This window comes from Geospiza fortis, unplaced genomic scaffold, assembly GCF_000277835.1.
Source record: "Geospiza fortis unplaced genomic scaffold, GeoFor_1.0 scaffold172, whole genome shotgun sequence".
Classification (NCBI taxonomy): domain Eukaryota; kingdom Metazoa; phylum Chordata; class Aves; order Passeriformes; family Thraupidae; genus Geospiza; species Geospiza fortis.
Window position 1 is genome coordinate 7,843,108 of NW_005054309.1, and position 22,278 is coordinate 7,865,385.

General features: G+C 46.9%; 1 protein-coding gene across 1 annotated transcript in view; it reads left to right on the forward strand.

Moving 5' to 3' along the window:
• Positions 1 to 22,278, forward strand: part of TNIK (TRAF2 and NCK interacting kinase) — a 121,073-nt gene that overhangs the window by 46,376 nt on the left and 52,419 nt on the right. The window contains 7 exon segments of the mRNA XM_031055481.1: positions 2,833 to 2,889; positions 6,505 to 6,630; positions 13,482 to 13,592; positions 15,888 to 15,978; positions 17,319 to 17,449; positions 20,716 to 20,770; positions 21,526 to 21,604. Of these exon segments, the coding sequence (XP_030911341.1) occupies positions 2,875 to 2,889; positions 6,505 to 6,630; positions 13,482 to 13,592; positions 15,888 to 15,978; positions 17,319 to 17,449; positions 20,716 to 20,770; positions 21,526 to 21,604 (608 nt within the window). The 5' untranslated portion in view covers positions 2,833 to 2,874.

Below are 22,278 nucleotides of genomic sequence, written 5' to 3' on the forward strand. Positions count from 1 at the left end.
GTGCAATGTTTAAAGGAAAAAAACACTGCTGTGGTGATGGTTTAAAGGAAAAAACCAACAAGTTTTGGTTGGGTGGAGGACACACAGGAGGTAGAAGCATCATAACAGAACTTTTTGGTGCTTTTCTTGTATTGATACTCCAGTCCTCTTTTTTTAGCTTCCTTACAGCAGCACAGATTAACACTGGACAACGTAACACTTGACATTAATTAATTCCCAATTTCAGTTTGTCTTGTCTTTGGCAGAGGTGGTTCCACTTCCTGATCCAACTGCATACTTTGGAGAGACTGCAGGAGCATGGGTGCTTCTGGACTTGGTTACAGGCTTTGGGCTCTGGAATCTGTGTGGCCAAGGTGCCAGAGGTGGCTGATGCTGTGAGAGGGGTTTATTGCTGCCATGGCATCTTTTAATGGGTGCAGGTTGGATGTTGATTTATTTCCTCTGTTGCATCTTTCACTTCCAGTTCTTGGTGTCTTCCTCCAGCCTGTCTGCATCTTTATTGCAAATTCAAGGACATCTGCAATAGGGTAGAAATCAACTGGGTTTTCTAAACTATTTATGAAGGTTTCACAGCAAGCCTCAGTGCTGAGCAGTAGGTTGAATTAAAAGGGATGGTTGACTGGTGAGGAGATGCCTGTTTTCCCTGGATGGCTTCATCTGCCAGGGTGAAGCTCTACAATCCATTATTGTGAACAAACTACAGAAAAAGCAAACCTTTGCTACAATATCCCAGGGTGAGCACTTACTGGTTCTACTCCGCCTGATTTTTGCGTGACTAAGTGCCCCTCATGGCTTACATTAACATATGTTTCCAAGTGGTTTGTTTTGTTTTGGTAAATGTTTACACGATATTAAGTTCTTACCATTGTCTGTAAATGTTTGGGAGGTGTGCAAGGAGGCAGCAGATTCCTGGGAGAAGGATGTTGTGGGCACACAGGGATCTTTTTCCCCTTGGCTGGTACTGAGGGAAGCAGGAGCACTTCACCACGGCAAAGCTGGGGCATTTCCTTAAAATACAAAACGAGGTGGTGGTGCATCATGTGAAGGAGGTATAACTCCTAAATCCATGGCTTGAAATGCCCCAGCTTGCTTCCCCCTCCTCCTCCTCCAGCTCATGGGAGATGGGGCGTGCCATGGTCCAAGTGTTTACCCTGCTGGTGCTCTGTGGGCTTTAATTAAAGTGTCAGTACACGTGGGGACTTCCTGGGCAAGCCAACAAGGACAAATTTAGGAAGAGGAGGATTTGTTTCTGCAGATCATTCTGTCTAAATAGATGGTGTCTAGCAACGTGCCCCTCCTTCCCCACAGCCACATCCAGGGGATGCTTCAGCCACAGGCTGGGGCTGCTGGGCTGTGCTTGCTTTTATTACTTTTTATGTTGCACATACTTTAAAGTAAAGCTCTTTTTCCTCTGCTAGAACATGGGCTTGCTCAGGACGTATAAATTGTGTTAATAAATGAGCGAGGAGCCCTGGTGGGTGAATTGGCTTCCTGGTGAAGTCATAAATTTGGAGAGGATGATGCTGCCTTGCTCCACAGCCGGCGCGTGGGTTTGCTTCCCAGCGCCGTGCCTGGAAACCTCAGGGACCAGGGAGAGGTTCCCATGTCTGGTAATTTAGGGTTCTGGAGCTGAGATGGTGTGAAAGACCATCTCCAGTCTGCAGGAGGGCTGGGAGACCTGACACAAACCCCAGCTCATCAACACACACGCTGCTGTGGGGGCAGGAGGAGCCTCCAATTTAGGAAAAGGTTCTATTTTTCCCTATTTCTGCCATGCTGCAGCTTGACCCCTCTTTGCTTCTGCTGCTGGTTCTGTCCTTGGTGTGTTAATTATCAATTAACACACCAAGGACAGGGCAGGAGCTGCCACTGCCTCTGTGTCTTCCACACCTTATCTCACAAGATGGGGCCTTGGGCAGCTCCCACAGTAAATAGGGATACAAACTGGGAAATAGGGATGCTTCCCTTTGCCTCCTGTGAGGATCAGCATCTGCTGGCTTTCCTGGAGGAAAACCATCTTTTCCTCAGGCTGCCTGCTTGGAGGCAGAGCACATGTCCTGCAGTTGGGGGTGGGAATGATTTGATACGCGCAATTTGGATGTGATGTTGGGTGATCAGCTTCTCAGGAAAGGAGGAAAGACTGGGAATTGCCTTGCTTGATAGCAGTTGTGTTGGTTTTAAGGCCTCATAAATAGTTGGAGCTCTTTTATATTTTCACCATCTCTCCCAGGCATTTTCCCATTAGGATTAATGTAGTCAAGCACTGTGCAACAAACAGTTCATTGCAGTGATTTGCTGATTTTTTCAGCGGCTGAAAATTGTAAAAACTTCTCTAGCCTGCTCACCAAGTCTTTCTGAAAAGAAATAAATTACTGGGCACAGTGAATATGGTGCCCTGCAGGCCAGGGGTCCCTGGTGTGTGCCCAGGGAGCTGGGATGGGACCCAGGTGGGCTGAAGGCAATGTGGGTACCCCAGCCAGCATGTTCCCATCATCTCAGCTCCAGCAGCCCATTTCCAGCCGAGTCATGCTCTGTGCTCAGGAGAGGCCCCAAGCTGGTTTTTTGTGCATGGCTGAGCATTAAAGGGTATTTCCAGCACTTGTTTGCCAGGAAAATACAGCACTGAAGGCCCTGTACTAATTAATTGTAGTGGCAGGAGGAAGGGGAGGGAATTGCTTTCTCATCATGGCTGCTGTGAAGATGCTCTTGAAAAAGCAACAAATAACGTGTGGATGCTGCCAGGGCGAGGAGATTGTTTAAGGATATTGTTCACTGTGAGGAAAACATTGTCACTGAGCAAAACCAAACAAATTTCTCCCTTTTCTTTTGCAGGGTCGTCATGTTAAAACAGGCCAGCTTGCTGCTATTAAGGTTATGGACGTCACCGGGGTAATGTATCCTCCTCCTGCATCCCTAAGTTACAGATAAGAGGGGAAAGGGGATGGGGTGTGATAATGTGTGGGGGTGGGTGGAAGACTGATGTTTCCTGGGATGTAAATTGCCTTTGTCTTAATAGGATACGTGCCATTATTAAGAGGTTTTAGTTTTAATAAATATGTGAGGAAAAAATACATCTGGAAGAGTTTTGGTGATTAAGTACTTCATGCTGAAGCAAAACAGCATCCAGTTCCAGCAGTGGCTCTTGTAAATACCCTACTGAATTCTGAAGAAAATCATAGAATGATTTGGGTTGGAAGGGACCTTAAAGATCATCCAGTTCCAATCCCTGCCATGGGACACCTTCCACTGTCCCAGGCTGCTCCAAGCCCATCCAACCTGGCCTTGGACACTTCCAGGGATGGGGCAGTCACAGCTTCTCTGGGCAGCCTGTGCCAGGGCCTGCCCACCCTCACAGGGAAGAATTTCTTCCCAATATATCATTTAACCCTACCCCCGTCAGTTTTAAGCCATTCCCTGTTGTCCAATTGCACATGACTTTGTCAAAAGAAGCAACAGGATCGTGTGTTCATAACCCATTTCTGTTCCTCTGCATCCATGATTTTCGCTGAAGAGCTTTTGTTCACCAGAAATATGTTGCAATTGTTGTAATGAATAACTTCACGAGGCAAGTTGAATAATTCCTGTGCATCCTACTGATAAAGAGGAAAAAAACCCACACCACCCTGGTCTCAAAGGTGGCTCCTTTGAAACTTGTGTCAGACTGAGAACCAAGATCATTGAATTAATAACAAAATTATGGGGAAAGGATGGTTTCACCATTTCCCAGTTGCCACAAAAGAAAAAATGATTTAAAAACAGAGATGCATTTAGGAGCATGGGATAAAGATGCTTTTTCTTGAGTATTTTTTTTCTAAGTGCAGTACTATCCCTCCCAAAGTTCCTGCACGGGAAACAATGCCAGGCTTGGGAGTAAGAATGTGTTTTGTTGTGTTTTGTCTTTTTTTTTTTTTTTTTTTGCTGGAATAGCACATTTCAAAATTAGGACTAGATCACAATCTACCCACCTTTATTTTTGAGTTAATGTTTTTGTAGCTTTCAGGAGCTCAGCACATGCAGAAATGACTCTCTGTGAAAGCAGTCAGCTGGCCTTGGGAATCTGTTGTGAAATACCTTAGATGTTGTGGTGTGGTGTTAATATCCATGGGACCTTCATCCAGGTTATTTTTGGTGCTAACAGGTGAAATGGTGTGTGGAAATAAGTCTGTAAATGTGAATGAGATCTGTTCCTGTTTACTTGTAGTATGTACAAGTGCCATTTATCTTGTTCTCGTGGGAAGCAGGCTCCAAGGGAATAGGCAAACTCACCAAGCATAAACCCATGGCATAAATAGCAGTGAAATTCCCATGGGATGAAGCCTGATGTTAGAATGAATTTTAGCTGAGAAATCAAAATATTACTCTGAGGCCAAACACAGGCTTAGATTTGAATCCACCCTTAATTCAGTTGTTTTAAAATACTTCCAAGGAAAGATACTGGAGAAAAGGACTTGAAATCTGATACTGCCCAGTAATAATTTCATACACATCTCTGAGTAGGTGTCCCTTATCTAAGACTTTACCATGTAAAGCTGAGCCTCATGTCTGAATGTACAGGGTGTAAATCAGGTATTTGTCATGGGATGTGGCTTTTGGATATTTAGGTATTTTTCCCTTAGGCTGCTTTTAGGCAGGGAAGGCTCTTTCAGGGCAGGAGCAGGATGGGCAGTGACCTCAGTGCAGGCAGTGCTGACCTGTGCTCTGCCGAGGGCTGTCTGGGCTTCACAGCTCTGGGTGCTGAAGGCACTTCTGGAGCCTGCAGGAGTGGTCCTGGGCATTGCTTCTGGAGGAATTTCTAAAGCTGGTCCCTGCGTTGTGCCTACAGCCATGCTTGGCACCTGCTCCAGGCTCAGTGCAAGTGCTGCTGCTGAAAACCCACACTCAGTCCTTGGCCTCCCCTCACACAGTTTCAGAGCTGCCACTGCTCCATTTGATCCTCACCTTCCATCCCAAGCCTGGCCATGCAGACATGTCCTCAGGTGCCATCCACAGTTGTTATGCTTTGGAGGCTTTTTCCACCCATTTTGAGTTCTTCAGCTTGAAGATGGAGTCAAAATAAAACTTTAGACCAAGTGTCCCTCTGGCTTGCCTCCATTTTTTCCTAGAGAGCCAGGCATGAATGGAGGGATGACTGAAAAGCTGGATGGGTGCTCAGAGCTGGAGGGATTTTGTGCTGAGTGCTGCTCCTTGCTCCCAGCACTGCTGAGCATCCAGCTGCTTTTTAGTTGTTGTTGCAAAGGGCTTTAATTAATAGAATCATCTCTGTTAACCTTAATGTTATGTGCCCTGGTTTCCTGGACAGATGAAAACAAGCAAAGTTGTGTTGACTGCTTGAAAAGAAGTAATAAAGGTTCTTCCAGGATGGTCCCCTGGTTTCCTTTGTAATGTTTGAGCCTGTTCCTCCTCCTCTTTGGTGCTTATACCCTCCATGTTCTTAGCAAAAATAAAACTGGAAGTTGTTTATGCAAGCTCCATCCATGTACTTGTTCCTCCTGTCTTCACCTTTGCTGCTGCTCCCTGAATGGTATTTTGGGACGAGAGATGTGTTTCTGTCCGTGTTAGGTGACACCTGGTCAGGGGGCACTGCTCCTCAGGAAAAGCTGCTCCTGCAGCTCTGCTGCTCTCTGGGTGCCTTGTCCTTTGCCCATTTGTAAAACTGAGGTCAGGAGAGGCAGGTGAGGGGCACAGGGGAAAAAAGGAGAATAAAGAACAAGCAGCCCTTCTGGTCCTTTATAATAAAGCTGGCTGACATCAAGGTGCTAAGTGCTTCCTGTGGAAATACAGGGGGCTGGAATTCAGTCAGCTTAAAATAAAACCAGGGCACCTTTGATGGGTGTGAGAACAAAGAGGTGGGACATCAAAACAGGTATTGGTGTGGCTCCTCTGCCTCTGCTGCTTCAGCTAAAGCCACTCTGCAGGTGGGACAGAGAGGGGCTGGGACAGCCATGGGGATGGTGCTTGTCACCAGGACTGAGTTATTCTGATGGAGTTTGTGGGCAGGCAGCCCCTGCCTGCTCCCCATGTGGTGCCACCCCACCATCAGCAACTCCTGGTGTCTCCAGAGGTCTTGTGCTGCTTCCAGGGTGGGCAGGAGTGATGTTCCAGAGAGTTGGGAGCACAGGAGCCCTTCTGCCATGCAGTGGTTTGTAGAAAAACACCTTCTTGGGCCTCTGGTGTGTCTGTGAGGGTGTGTTGCACCACTGGGGTAACACAGGTATGGGTGAGCCTCAGAGCAACATGAGTCTCCAGAGCAGCTCTCAGGCTCCCAGGATCTGCTGCAAAGTGGCTGTAAAAAAATGGTGCAAAAAACCTGGGAGGTCAGTCAGGAATGGGGTGCTTGGAAATTCACCCATGTGCAAAGACAGCTCAGATCCTGTGAAGTGCAGTCTCCTAATGCCTCTGGTTTTGTCTTTTTTCTCCTTTTCTTTTCTTTTCTTTTCTTTTCTTTTCTTTTCTTTTCTTTTCTTTTCTTTTCTTTTCTTTTCTTTTCTTTTCTCCTCATCCCAGGATGAAGAGGAAGAGATCAAACAAGAAATTAACATGCTGAAGAAGTATTCTCATCACCGAAATATTGCTACGTATTATGGTGCTTTTATTAAAAAGAACCCACCAGGAATGGATGATCAGCTCTGGGTAAGTTGCTTTCTTTTCTTTAAAATAACTGGGATTTAATAGAGATTTTTTACTCTGAATTGTCCTCTTACCAGCACCCAGCTCACACAGAACCCCTTATTTTGCATTCATCTTCTTCAGAGCCATGGCTTTGATCAGGCTCTTGCTGCACTGCAAAACACATCTCCATTTTGCCATCAAATCTTTGCAGGCTGATTGTAAACCCATTTTTATTCTGAAGTGTCATTAGCAATATCTTTATTACAATAGTCAGTTGGAAATCATTCCATCTTCTGGCAGCTGGAGGGAGCTGGGAACATCTCTGGAAAATGGAGGCTGAGGGTGATTCCTGCCAGCTCTTGATGGTGCCTCTTGTGCTTCACATTTCATGGAGCCCATGCAGGCAGATAAAGAGGAGGGGACAGTGAGGGGAGGTCAGGGGCATCTGTGGCTGCTCAGCCACTTTGGTGGAGATGCTGATGTTGCTGTAGGGCACTGAGCTGCTCTGCATCTCCACAAATCCTTGGCTGCCTCCTCCTGCTGCTTCCCTTGTCAGGGCCTTCTTGGTTGTTAATTCAGCATTCCCAGAGCAGGGAGGATGGAGTTTAAATCTGCTCTATCCCTGGGGAGAGACAGAGCATCAGAGCCCACTCCCTTTAGCAGCAGCTGGTGCTCAGGGGGCTGGGCAGGGCAGTGGCACCACGAGTCAGGGCTCTGCTGTAAAATTAATTAAAGTTGTTGTGCTGTGTTCTGAGCTTGGCTGTGCTGGTTGGAGTGTCTGGAGCAGCAGCCATCAGAGCAGCAGTGTAGGACCCTGCTTTCCTTAGCGGTCTCTTGGAGAGAAGGCTGTGTTACCAGTACAACGACCTGGATGTTGTCCTGTGGTCGAAAAAGTCTTTATTTCCTCACAGTCTTGTAAATCCAGTAAATTCTGCCTTACCCATATGAGGGGCTTTTTTAAGTCTGTGCCCAGTGTTGGGACTGGTGGAGGGATTCCTGGGAAAGCTCCCCAGCCCTGGAGGAGAGGTGTGCTGGTGCCACTGTGTTAAATAGCTCTTGTTTCAGGATCTGATTGAATTAGGGCTCGTGTGAACTCTATCAGTCTTGCCTCACAGATAAAGGCTTGTTTATTTTTCATTGGCTCTTTGTTGGAATAAAACGGTTTCTGATAATGCCCAAGTAATTCTTTTTATCGACACTCGGGAGGCTGATACGGAAATAAGAAATAGGGAACTCTTTCAGTGGAGATTAAAATCTCTCAGAAACGTGGCAGGCTTCCGACATGAGGTATTGTCAGTGCTGCTGCTCCATTCCACAGCAGCCACTTGCCCTGAAAGATGAGCTCAAGCTCACTAAACAGCCCTGTTTTCAGAAATTAGGGAGCTGTGCAGAGGGTGTTACAGCAGATGCATCGCATATCTGCTATGCTAGGCAAAAAAAAATAGGAAGCAAAAGTCATAGGGACAACCTTTATGGAACATTTAAAAAGAAATTTAAACATATGAGGTAGGTTTATTCTTGTGCTGGATAATGTGTTGCATTCTGGGGTGCTGTGGGTTTTCAGGAGGGTTTGTGCATCTCTGGCTGAGGCGAGGGGGTCCTGCTCTGGTGCAAGGGGACAGGGTGAGGGTGTGCTGCAGAAACTGGGGAAATTCTCAGGGAATGTGAGGATCCAGATAATCAGTAAACTGCTGCTTCTCAGAGTTAAACTCATTAAATCCCCCTTGTTCTTCTCTAATCTGAGCTATGGGATACCAGGCTGTGCATAACCCAGAGTGGTTGTTGAGATATTTTGGGATGGGTGATTTTTAAATGGTGGGAGATGAAGCCTTCATTTAGAAGTGAATTTAACATTCATTTTAGAGCTGGATGGGGGAGGTGACCCCATCCCAAAGGACCCCTGCCCTGAGCACTGCTGGAAGCTGCAGGCACTGTGACCCCCATACCCTGTGTCCCTGTGCAGGGTCGTGGAGGTGCCACTCAGCTGGACACTTGTCACCTGCCCTTGCTGTCCCCTGTGCACTGAGGCCATGGACAGAGCAGACCCCCACCACGTACAGCAGGGGCTGTGCAGAGTGTGGGGGCTGAGCAAAGGCTGGCACAACCCAGAGCCCACTCAGGGCAGGGCAGAGCCCGCACGCTCCCCAGGGCCAGCGCTGGCTCCGATGGATGGGCTGCCATGGCAACCCTGCCCGCAGCTGCATCTGTCACCAAGGGGGACAAATTGCTAATAGGCAGGTTGCCAGATAGCCACGTGGTGGGGTGGCCTCTGGGGTGTCCTCTGCAGCAGATAATCTGGGCCAGTGTGGGGAGAAAGGAGTGAGGGTGATGTGGGAGTAGCCCCCGGGTCAGGGTGGCACTGCTGCAGCTGTGCAGTGCTCAGGGCTGTGATTGTGTGGTTGCAATGTGTTTTTTCACTCTGTTGAGCTCTAGGAGCCCATTGAATTGCTTTAGGGTGATGTGAACAGTCCCACCAGGGATCTGCAGAGCAGAAATGGGGGCAGCAAGGCTCAGTTGAAAATTGAGCATGAGCTGTCAAAGCACTGGGTTACACCTGTGCAGCTCTGAGCAGGATTGCTCTTAATCTGTTTATATACCCTGAAAAATAGTTTTGGGCAGTTGCTGATTCTTTGCATTACAGAAATTAGATCATGAAACGTTTGAGAGGGGTCAGTTTTCGGTCGAGCTGTGTCTCTCTTTAGTCTCTCCAAGCTCTGCAGTCCCAGGGGAGTGTGAGAGGATCAGGGCTGCTCCTCTGGCCCCTGACCGAGAGCTCAGGGTTACCAGAGCAGATTTCTTCTGCTGTCTGGCAGAGTAATCCAGCACTATTTAACTCTCACTGCTCTTCAAAGCCATGTCAGTGCTGTAAACACTGCAGGACTGTGAGCACAGTTCCTTCTGCTACCATCCCTAAGCCAAAGACATCAGCCTGCTCAGGGCCCCTGGTGTCAGCTGCCTCCCCAAGGGGCATGGCTTGCTTGGCTGGGCTTGACATCCAGGGAGATGCAGGCAAGTCATTTATGGAGGAACTCGTGTGGGAGCCCTTGGATGCTGCTCTTGGAGAGGAGAGAGCAGAGCAGTGCTGGCCCCCTGCTCCCACCTGGGTGTGTGGCTGCAGTGTCAGCCTGCTCCCCCCCCAGCACCAACAGACACAGTGAAAACCTGCTGAATTCTTGTCTCACTGCTGATTTCTTTAGCTGCTGCTTCACACCAATTTGATTGCTATTTCTGTTTCTGAAAGGGGCATCAGTTTTTCTGCTGGTCCCCCAAGGGAAGGTCTCTGTGTTTTTAATGCTCCATCCCTGCCTCCAGGTGCCACCATGTGCAGCATGAGGGACTCCTTTGCATGGGAGCCAGGCTGAGGGGTGGGATGAGGAATTTGAGTGGCCTGGGAATATGGGACCATGTTGCACCCAGGTTCTGTTTACACACATAGCAGAAGGATTGATTTCCAGCAGCATTTAGCCTGAGGGTGTTGTGTGCTTGTTTTCTGTAACTTCAGAGAAGTCAAATTGTCCCTGAGCTGAGGCATAGGAGCACAGGAGGATTTGTCCTGTGTAGTAAAATATTTAATTTGGGGAGTTCCTCTGGACAAGCTGGAGCAGTTCCCTGCAGGATGAATTGGGGTTGGTGTTCTGGAGATGCTTGGGTTTGAGCTCTTCCAGGTAATACACAGCAGTGATTGGAACAGAGGTCTTGCCATTCCCAAACTTAGGAAAGTAGTGGTTGATTTGAAAACTGAAAAGACTCTTTAAACAAAAAATTCATGAGGCAGCAGGGCACAGAGATTTACAGCTGCAGCTGCTGAATTTTCCTTGCTTATGAAGTTTGCTGTCACTCTGGTATGAAGAGCTAAGTAAATGCTAAATGAACTGTATTTAAAAATACTTCTTCAATAAATGTCCTTGCAAATTAAATTTCAGAAGATGATCTTACCTTTAGCCCATCTTGATGATAATTTTAATTATGGTTAATATAAATTCAATATGCATTTCCAGTTTATTGTCTTACTCCATCATGGCTTCATCCCTTAAGAAAATTGGTAATGATGCAGGTGTGAGGGCAAAGCACTCATCCAGAGGTACAAGATTTGTGAGAAAGTATTTTAGTATCCAAGTGCCTTTTGGAGCTTTTTCTGAGTGTATTAAGTTCTGCCCTAAAATCAGCAAGAACTTATGCTCATTTTAATTTTTCTCCTGTAAGGCTGTTGGTTTCCAGCCTAAACATACCCGTAGTGTTCATAAATTGATATTATGGTAGTGTCTGCATTGTTCTTCTCCCTCTCTGATGCTTACCTGTCCTTATTGTTGGCAGTATACACAGATAGCCCATAACCATCCATTCTCTGCATGGCTGAACAAGCCCTCAGCTCCTCTGAGAAGGCCTGGTCATGTTCCTGTACCCACTCCAGTGTGCATTCCTTGTTCTTGGGCTCCATCACCCAGCAGGACATCAGTACTGTGGGTCAGCTCTGACCTGGCCTGTTGGGTGTCTCCTTGGCCTGCCATCATCTGTGGTTCCTCTCCTTGGAGGCTGCACTGTGTGAGCTGTGGGTGGGAACTCTGTAGCATCCTTCCACCTGAGGAGCATGAGAAGCCATGAAAGCAAAAGGGGATCCCAGTGCTGCACACAGCAGCCACCAGACATGGGAATGGGGCTGTTCACATGAGGTGTCCATCAAGGACAAGGATACTCAGCCTTGTCACCTTTCTGCTGCTGGATTTCTTAGAGAATTCATGGCAGAGCTTTCAGGCTGTTCATGGTGCTCAGCCCCCTTGGATCTGGAGCCTCTTGCTGCTGGCAGAGATCTGCCAGTGCTGGATATTTCCCTGTGGATGTTACGGGGCTATGCACCTCTTAAAGAAATTCATTGGAAACACCCCTTCTGTGACTTTCTCTTTTTCTCTGTTTATTTAATCTCCAGGAGGTTTCACAGTTACACATTTGGGATGCATCAGCAGGTGGCTGTATTATTCCCCTCCTGGTGCAAAGTTAATCTTTGCTCTGTGGAAATCAAGGGCAGGCTAGAGGACCAAGCAGACTGCCAGCTTCATTAAGATAATCTGGCAAATTAATGGATGTCATGTGTACTTTTAATGGGATTTCTTCCATATTCTTTTAAGCATTTTGTTTGCCATGCACAGCATAGCAAGCCCTTCCTCTTCCTCTGGCTCCAAACCCTGGTGAGAGCCTGTGGAAGAGTTTCCCTGGGAGAAGACTGGAGAGGGCAGCATTTTGGATTGCAAGATGTTTGTGGCTGGCTCAGCTATCAGGATTTTCCTTTCTAAATTTGCTTCTGTGGTATCCCAGATGTTAGTTTAATCAGACACACATGCAGACACTGATATTCCCCACTTGTCAATGGTCCAGAGGGAAGAAAGAGAGGAAAAGCAACTTTGAAATCAGTTGCCCCATTATTGCCCGTTCAGTGAGCAATGAGTAACCAGGACTTAGGCCATGTCAGTGACCCAACTGGATGGCTTGGCTGCTGCTGGAGTGGAAGAGCTGTCGGTGCATTCCTTGCCTTTGCATGGGGCAGATTTTGGCCAGTGACCCATCCCTTTCTGCCATTTCTTCTATTTCTTGAAACCACTTTCATGACTTAACAGGGATATTCAAAGAATTTTTCAGTACCAGTTCAGGAAGAAAAGAGAAACTTAACATCAAAACTAAAGATAGCAGCGTGGTCAAAGCCAAGTAAGGTATAGTCTGCTCAAGTATTTTATTTAGCCTGAAGGTTTATGGCAGTCCTGTGTCTGGGTTTTATGATCATTATAATTTATGATAGTCTTAAATCACTGCGCTTGTGCAATTTGGTCAGGAGTAACCCTTCTGCTGTTTTAATTTTCTTCTTGGCCTGTGTCTTTAATCGTGATGTCACTTGCTTGGAGAACGTTAAATGCCATGTAAGCCTCATGTGATAAGAAACTTGAAACATGCACATTGAAGAATCTGGCAAGGGAATGTCTTCAGTAGGAAGCAGATCTAATTGGAAAACATGGTTTCACATCAGAGAGGAAGGCACTTGCCCAGGCCTTGGAGGAGGCTTGTTGCACACATGGGCTGTGCTCGCTTTCTGGAGCACACTGATGGCTCCTGCACACCCTGGGATCTGCGAAATCCCAGGGAGGCAGATTCACATCCCGTGCTATTTTTGTAATGTTTATTTCACAGTTGTTCAAGGAAGATTAAGTTTGGGCTAGGTTAGATCATTGCATTCCTATATTTGATATTCTGAAACTTTGGAAGTGGTACAAGTGGCGGTGGACAGTCTTGTTGGAACCAGCCTGAGCAGGGGGACAGCAGCTCTCTTCTGGGAAGGCTGACACTGCTTGGCAACCTTCCTCTCAAAGGAGATTTCCTGCTCAAAGACATGGTCAGAACCAAAGTTTGTCTGGTTAAATAAAAAATAAAAATTAAAAAGTACACCTAGTTCCAAAATAATAGGAAGCTTTCAAATATCTGCCTCAGTGCCTTTGTATTTTCAGGTTTGAAGAACTTGCATGCAAGAGGCAGAGTTTTGTTTTATTGCTCTTGATACTGAACATTGATCAGAAGTATAAAGTAGGGCGTGTAGGGGTAGGGTTTGAGATTCTGATCTCCTCCACTGATTCTCAGCACTGGTCTGATTCCTGTTTCTTGCTCCCAATCTTCTGGAGGGCCACAAGCCTCTCAAGCCTTCCAGCCTTTTACTGCTTCACTTTCTAACAAACCCCAAATGGATTGCAAGCTGATAGGTCCAGGATAATGTTCCAATGGCTCTGTGTAGCACCGTGGGGTCCCCACAGAAGCAGTGCCAGTGTCAGGATGCTGCTGCTGGTGTCACTGCACGACATTTATGTCATTAATGCCATTCCTGTTCCCTCTGGCAGCTGGTGATGGAGTTCTGCGGCGCGGGCTCCGTCACCGACCTCATCAAGAACACAAAGGGGAACACCTTGAAGGAGGAGTGGATTGCCTACATCTGCAGAGAGATTTTGCGGGTACGTGTCCAGGGGGAGCTGGATGTTGTTGGGAGCGTGGCAGTTCAGGGCTCAGGGGACACAGGAAGCCTTTGGCTCCGCAGATTTCGTGGATGCTGTGCTGCCATGGGCTGGAGCTTCTGCGGTGCCAGCAGGCGTGAATGATTCATGTGCCTGTATGATGCATAATAAATAAGCCCTGCTTAATGCCCTTTAGCTCTGTTAGTTGCCTGAATTTTAACCCTCTTTCTTCCTTCAACAAAAATATAATCTCCTATTAGTATTAAAAGGGCAAAGATTTATTTACGTTTGAATTACGTTTTTAGTTAACAGAAAGGTGAGGACTAATAAAGTCTGTGGAAAGAAGAATCTTCGTGATTAAAAAGCATCCTATGTTTTATTAAATCCACATGTCTGATTTTAATGAGGATGCTGTAGCTTTTATACTCACAATATAAATGCTTGACTGAGATGTCTTAAAATGGGCCATGCCAGAGTTTCATGTACTGGGAGCTGGCAGCTTCAGCAAAGACTTTCCTGCATTTTGCATTGCTGAGCTTAGAGGATGGGGTTGTAGTGGTTGCCCTACATTAAAATCTATTGCTGTGTGAGCCAAAGATTTGTTCAAGAGAGTACAGGAATATTTGGCATGTAAAGGAAACCTGTACAGGAGCCATTAAATGATAGGATAAGAGGAAAAGGCCCCATGTCACACTAGGGGAGATTTAGGAAAAATTTCTTCATCCAAGGGGTTGTTAAGCACTGGAACAGGCTGTCCAGGGAAGGATGAATCCCCATCCCTGGGGGGATTTAAAAGGGATGTGGCTGTGCCACTTAGGGACATGGTTTTGTGGTGGCCTTGGCAGTTGCCAGGGTTATAACATGGTCTTAAAGGTCTTTTCCAACCTAAACAATTGTTTGATTCTGTGAAAGAAGATGAGACAAAATAATCTCTCCAAATGGATGTGCCTGACACTGCAGCTGCCACGGGTGTCCAGAGGTGACACAGCATTTCTGCATTGACCCTGAATGCCACTGCCCACACCAGAGTGATGTGCAGAAGGTGCTGGTGCTGTAACTCAGCAGCTTTTGCATGGACACTGCTTTCAGTGCCAGGAGGGCACAGTTACATGGGCTTATTTTAAGTGTATGAGCTCCATGAGCCTGCTCCTTAAAATAGTCCCTGGCACTGAGTCAAAACCCAGCCTCTGACTCATGTCCCAGAGCCAGCATTGGGTGTCACCTACTGCCACACATTGGGGTGGTGGTGGGTGACCTCTGTGGGGTGTGGGGTGAGGAAAGGTTCCCAGCTTCACACTGCAGAATGTGGCTCAGCCTTGGTTCAGACAGTGATGGACAGTTGGAATTCTAACATGAGGCTCAATCCCACATTGGTAAAGGATTTATTGAAGTCATGTGGAATTTTTGTTTTGCCTCAAATGCTCAAAGGTGCCTGTAATCAAGTATAATATGGCTAAAAAAAGGACTTCTATACAGATATAATCTGTTCCACGGTTTTCCCAAGGTAATGAGCATAAAATGACTAATAACTATCAGAAACAATAGCCAAAATCCTTTTCTTCCCCAAATATGAATGTTTAATGTGAAATGCAAACCTAGTGCAAAATTAGTTTTTGAAGTAATCCATATTTTTCCTAAGCTGGCAATCTGGGTGGATTTTGCTTTAAAACTGAAATAATAAATGAATGAAATAAAAATGTGGGTTGCAAAAAGAAATTAATGAGCTAATAAACCAGCACAACAGCAAAGCTAGTTTACCTTTAGCCTTTGAGGCAGGCTTTTCACTTGAGCTATATCTCTATTAGGGATATGTGCAAGTTGTAATATTTGTATTTGCATGGTAGCTTTTTTAATACAAGTTTCTCAGTGTACTGAAATCCAGTTTATTGGACCAATGTAACAGGAGAATTGTTTTCTTCAGTTTCTGGATGATGGAAATGGAGAAAGGAGACAAAGCCATTCTATTATTTCTGCCACAGAAATGGCTCCCTGAGGCAGGGGAGTGCATGGGAAATCATGTCTGGAGTGACAGAAGAATTTGGGTTCATACAGGTTCCTGCTGGAATGGAAAGATTGGGTTAAAACCCCACAGAATGGGCAGGCTCCCTGCCAGGCATGTCCTCCCAGCATGGGACATGGGACAGTGTTTGGAGCATGTGATAAACAAAAGCATTCTCAAGTGCTTAACTCCAACTGTGAACCTTTCATTTCTGGAGCATAATTGCTTGTGGAGGAATGTCAGAAAATAACATACTTTGAACTTGGGTTCCTCTAACCTTTCTCTGAATTCTCCAGGGCTTGAGTCATCTACACCAGCACAAAGTAATTCACCGAGACATCAAGGGACAGAATGTGTTGCTGACAGAAAATGCAGAAGTGAAACTAGGTAAGAGTGGGTTAGAGCTCCTGGAAACTGCAGGTGGGCTGGCTGGGGAGAAGCAGCCAAACTGGCTTGTACATGACCTGAAGAAAGAGGATGGGTACCAAGAGCTCCTCTCAGGGTTTTGTTATGCTGGCTTTGATGCATGACCTTGGGTGTTGAGCAAGTGCCTCAGACTGCCAGGGGTTGATGGCCAAGTTCTGCTTGCAGAGATGCACCTGCAGTGGTGTTTCTGCTCAGACAGCTCTGCCACCAGGTACAGGTTAAGCAACCAACACCAATTTTTCATGCCCTGGATTGAAAATTGCCCTGTGATCACTGCCAGATGTTGTCAGTGGCTGTTCCTCCACATCTGCATAGCAATGTCCTGGAGAATAATCCATTTTCAGTTTAGCATGACATAATCCAGACCCCTTTTCCAGGCTAATCTGATGGAGGGGTTTAATTTCCAAGAACTACTCTGAATTTTGTGCACTCTGTTGGTCACCCTGGAGAGGAGGAGGCAGTGGTGTGGAGATCATATGGAAGGCAGCAGATCAGTGCAGATGATGTGCTCACATCCTCACTTGTCCAGTACTGATGTTATTGAGGGCGTCTTTGCGCAATTAATTTTTGTTGGTGATGGAAGAGCCCTTACACTGGTCATGTGTGTGGAGAGCCTGGTTTTCCCATGCCTCCTCTCTCCCTCTACAGCAGAATAAACCCCTGGCTTAACAGATGGCACCACCAGCTCGTTGGGCTTTATGTTGGTGAGGATTCCTCTCCAAGGGGAAATTCTCCAGGGCAGATCTCTAGCCATTGTGTTGTGCAAAGTGCAGTTAGTGGACCATAGAGTATTCTCTCATTGGTTTGATTTCATCATTTTTTGCTTCATTTTGCAGCTCTCTGCTTGACATTTCCCATGGGTCTTTGTCCTTGGTCCTTAGCTCCTTAAGTCTTTTGCATTTCTACCATTTGCAGCAAGAATTTGGGTAGAAAAATGAGGCTTCCACCAGTATTTGGCAGGCTTCAATTCAAATGAGCAAGCACAGAACAAAGGCTGCTGCTTATTCATGTAGCTAACCCTGTTTCTCATTAGTATGAGGAGCTGTGATTTCTTTTCATTGCCTCCTGGCAAGGAGGAGAAGGCACAGGGTTTTGTACAAAACCTGGACATCAGATGATCAGGTTTGTCCTTGGCTGACCTCTGTTGATGCCAGCAGAGATCAAACAGGAATGTCTTCAGCCACGTCCCCCTGTCCTGGCTGTGCAGAGCTGTTCTGAATGAGCACAATGTTTTACATTGAGCAGAACATTGCTCAGGTTTGTCTCTGACCTTACCATGCCCTGCTGTCTCCCTGCTGCAGTGGATTTTGGTGTCAGTGCCCAGCTGGACAGGACTGTGGGCAGGAGGAACACCTTCATTGGCACGCCTTACTGGATGGCCCCCGAGGTCATCGCCTGCGACGAAAACCCTGATGCCACCTACGACTTCAAGGTACCTAAGCCAGCATCTCCCTGCTCAGGGAATCATTGCAGCACTGAAAAACACATTGGCAGGCAGCACAGGCTCCTCCTGCTTTCTGGCTGTGGGATTTTGGGATGCCAGTTCAGGTCCAACCTGAATCTTGGTTGTGCTGTTCACGTATCCAAATTTACTGTGAGGAGTCTTTCCCCGTGTGGAGAAAGTGTCAGACTCAGGCTTCCTGCCTGCTGCCCTGCTTTTTGGTGCTGTGTATTTAAATACTCCAGTCAAACAAGCTGTATTTGCTCTATTTACTCTGGAGAGGAGTCAGGTCAGGTTTAGAAAGGGTAAAATCACATCCTCTGGCCTGCAGGCTGGTATTCACAGGGAGATGTGAAGGCTGCCACACAATCAGACGTTTAGGGGGCTGACCTACTTTTCACATGTCTCTCCAGCCTGTTTGAAGTTTATTTTTGGATCAGTGGCAGCACAACATCGCTGCTGAGTTATAATGTGGCACAGAGCCCCGTGCCATGCAGCAGATCCGCAGGAAGGTTAGGAGTCCCACCTGCCCATTCAAACTACAGTGAGGTCTGATGTTTAAAGCAGGGAGAGCTTATTATAGTTTATCTATTATAGTTTATTGTGTTTCTGCCTTACTACAAGTTTCTGGACACACATCTGTAGAAATATCCCTTGGTTTGTTGTCCCTTGGTTTTTTGAAGTGTCCAGAACTGGAATTTCTAGCTCCAAACCTCCTGAGGACCACTGAGTGTGTCCAGAGAGGAGGGCAGGGCATTGCCACATGAGCTCTGGGGGGAAAGCTCAGCATATGTGAAGCTTGCTGTACTTCTGTTCATGTGCCTGCTGAGAGGTCACTTCACAAGGTGATGTTTAAAAAGGACTTTGAGACCCTCTGGTGTGAGCTGCTTTCTAATAGTAGAACACTCCAATGTAACAGAGCCAGAGCCCACCATTGTGATACAATTTCGGCTGCAATTACTGGTTGTTCAGAGAAATTTTTGAGAAATGAATGATTTTTAAGAAGCCAAATGATGCTTTGCTCTTGCAGCCATTTAAGTGCATCAGTCAACTTTTGAACTGAGGCTTCTCCAGAGAGCAGCTCTCCAGTCTGAGTTCAGACTCTGGGTTACAGAAATTGTTAATGATGGGGACATGGAGAAATAGTTTAATCTCCAATTACTTATTACTCTTTGATTAACCAATTACAACAAGCATTTCCTCAGCTCTGCTGAGGGCAGTGCTTCATGACAGGGCTGCACCCTGCACTGGCTGCTCTCACCACTGCTCCACCGACAGCTGCCTGTGCAACGCTCTCATTAATCTCAGCTTTTTGTTATTAGTTCTTTTTAAAAGGACTGATATCTTCATAGGCTACTCTACCCTCTGAAATCCCTGAGGATTTTCCTCCTGCCAGAATAACTGGGGCACTTAATATGCCATGGGCTGATGCACAGGCTCCAGGAGCAGAATCCCTCTATTGTCCCCAAGGATCAGATGCTCACTGCGAGCCTCTGAAGTTGGCTCTGGCCATTTTCCCGTGGCTGGGGGTGCGGAACAGGAGCTGATTGCTGCTGACACGCTCCTTGCAGGGTGCTCAGAGCTCCTGGTGATGTGGGAGCCACTGGACATTAGTCCATACCCAGACCACAGCCTTGCACCTGATGCTCCTGCTTTGAAGTAGGGCGGGGAGGATGTAAATTATAATTATTTCTTTTAAAAGGGATGCAAATCAGATGCTGTCAGGTTTGGCTGACTGGCTTAAAATACTGAATACAAAAAATGAGATTTATAGGGTGAGAAAAGCAACCCTCACAGGCTTAATCTCTTCTACAAAAAACCTCTGATCTCACTGTTTTCTTAGCCAGAAAGAGATGCCTGTGTAATCTATGGAAGGAGGCAGTAAATACCCCCTCACATAAATAAACCACTTTAAAAAAGAACAAATAGAATCCCTCCACCGCTGTTGAGGTTATTTGTTGTTTTTTTTCCCCAGCCAGTCTTCCTTTTTTCTTTAGAGATATCTTGTCAATAAGCTTAGAATCAAAAGGAGGAGGAGAAGGGAGCCTGCTTCCCTTCCCAAGTCAAGGCAATGCAAATACATTAGCACAGCATCCCTTTGCTGGATGGACTGAAAGGCTTTTCAGTCTTAAAAATAAAAAAACATTAAAAAAAAATCCTGAATTCCAGATCATTATAAAATGTGTGCTTCCCGCTGAGTTTTCTGCTTTCTCTGGGAGACTTAGAGAGATGATAATCCCTTTCAGTATTCCTCCAGCTTTAAGATCACTTGGCATCTTGCATATAACACTGGGCACCTCAATATGGAAAGACACATTAGGAATTTGGAAGGAGTTCAGTGGCAAGGGGTCATGTGTGCTGAATCATGTGGAAAGACTGTGATAATTAAGTATGCAGCAGAAATCCCAGCTGACCAGAAACAAAGAATGGATGAGACTGTGCTGTGAAAGGGCTGAAAATAAGATTTGAGAGAGTATTTTTAAGCAGGTGCAAAGATGTGTAGCAAGGACAGCATTTGTTGAGGGAGAACTTGAGCTAAAAATGAGGAAAAGTGCCCTGAAATTGGAAATCCAAGTTGCCTTTCCTGGAGGGTGTATGTGAAAAGGTGCTTGTGGTTCTTGGAGGCTCACGTAGCTCTGGCTGGGCTTTTGGGACTCTGTACTGGGCAAAACAACCTGTCTGGGATTTACTCACTAAATGGTGGGTTTAGAGGCTTGAGGCAGTTTAGAAAGAGCAGCTCTTGAACTGGAGAGAAGTGAGGTGGGACTGCAGGGACATGGCAGAAAGCAGGGCAAGGGAGAGCTGGATGTACAAGAGGAAGGGTGGAAGGCAGAGTCCATCCCTTCCAGCCTTGGGTGGAAGCACCAGCATTGGTCTGAGTCGTGTTCCCAGTCCAGCAGGTGGGTTGTGCTCATTTTCTCTCACTGGGCACATCCAACCTCTGCCTCCTGCACTGCCAGGAGAGCCAGTCCATCCCTGGGGCTCATTACCAGGGCTAGGGGTGCAGCCACAGCTCAGTAGTGATGGTGGGGTGGGGAGGAGGCGCTGGAGGGCAGGGAGCTGGGGATTTGGGGATCCTGCTGGCAAGGGAGAGGATGGAAGGAAGAGTATTAGAGGTAAGAAATCAGAGTTTCCCAGATAGGTGCCTTGTCCCTGCTCCTTCAGGAGACTTGGGGCTGAGCAAGGCTTGGGAACAGGGTAAATAAAAGTGTGCATTCCTCCTTGCACTGGCAATGTCCCTCTGCTTTCTTCCACAGAGTGACTTGTGGTCTCTGGGGATTACAGCCATCGAGATGGCCGAAGGTGCTCCCCGTGAGTACAGCCATGGCTCTGTTCTCTACCCCTGGGTTGTAAAGGCTTTGCTGAGCACCAGCCAGAGCTCAGCTGGTGAAAAAACACCCCAAGGATTTCCCTGGGATTGCTGAGGTGGAGCTCACAGCACCCATGGGGACAAAGCTGCCAGGGCAGCATGGCCCAGGGGGCAGGGTGGGCAGGGAGCAAAGGCACCTGTGTGACACATCTTGGAGCACTCTGGGGCATGGTTTCCTCAAATAATGAAGAAGGGGTGGAGGACTGGAAGCAGGTAAAACACCTCAGAGCTGGTGTGGAACTGGTAGTGACACACTGGGTTCACCTGGGTGCAGCTGCACAGGTCACGCTGCCACAGTTTTCAGTGTTGTCCTCAGGCTGTCCTTGCTGGGAAATGCAGGTAATTAAAACAGAGCATTGTGCCATGTGGTGTGGCTGTCCCATGCTCTGGCCCACTGATGTCAGCACCTGGAGCTGCAGGAGCAGAGATGTCCCCAGCCAGCCCCTGCAGTGACCCTGGCAGTGCTGGGGACACTCACAGCCCTTGGATGGGGACATCAGACCCTGAACTCAGAGCCCTTGGTTGGGGACATCAGCCCTCACCTGAGCCCCAGGGCTGGGGGGTGTCTCTGGGGGGTTGTTGCTGCTCTCATCCTTCCACGAGGGTCTGGCAGGCTCAGAGGAAGCTGGGATGTCCCAGCTGGATCTCCCAGTTGGATGTGTGTGCTGTATTTAATGCCTCTTTTTACAAATTGCAGCTCTGTGTGACATGCATCCCATGAGAGCCCTCTTCCTCATCCCCCGCAACCCGGCCCCGAGGTTGAAGTCAAAGAAGTGGTGAGTTTCTTTCTCCATCTTTAGGGACTGTAAAAACATTGTTGGAGCAGTTTTTTTTCTGCAGCTGGGCACGCTGGGGACACAGTGTTGATATTTATTTATTTAGTTTTGGGGGTTGGTGATGGTGTGAGGGGACAGATGGTCTCCAGCATCATGCTGGTGAGTGCAGGTTTGGGTTTTGGTCTTCCATGGAGAGGAAATTTGTTCTGAAGGATCCACTGAGGGATGGAGGCCTTCCTTGGTATGCAGAGAGAGCAACACACTCACCCTGCCATTTCACAGTGCAGAATTGGCTTTTCCTGGGCAGTTTGTGCAGCCTGAAGTCTGATGACACTTTGCTTGGCTCCCGTTTCATTCCAGTCAGGTTCCGTTCTCAAGTGGAAACATGTATCCAGGCCAAAGAAAAAAAAAGAGGATGGTTTATCTTGAAGGCCCAGGAATGCAGAGATTTGTACTTTGTTTGGGCTTTATTTTAAAATTTTGCAGGAAAAGATACATCGCTGTTTTGGAAAAAAAAAACCCAAAAAGGAAAGAAAGTGAGGCATGCCAGTAAAAACCCACAGGAAAAATATTCCTGAAGCCCAGCCAGATGTTGTTTTGTTACTGTATGTTCTGTATTGATGGAAGTGGATTCCTTACAAACACTTCTCTTTGGTTTGTGCTGTTTTCCTGCC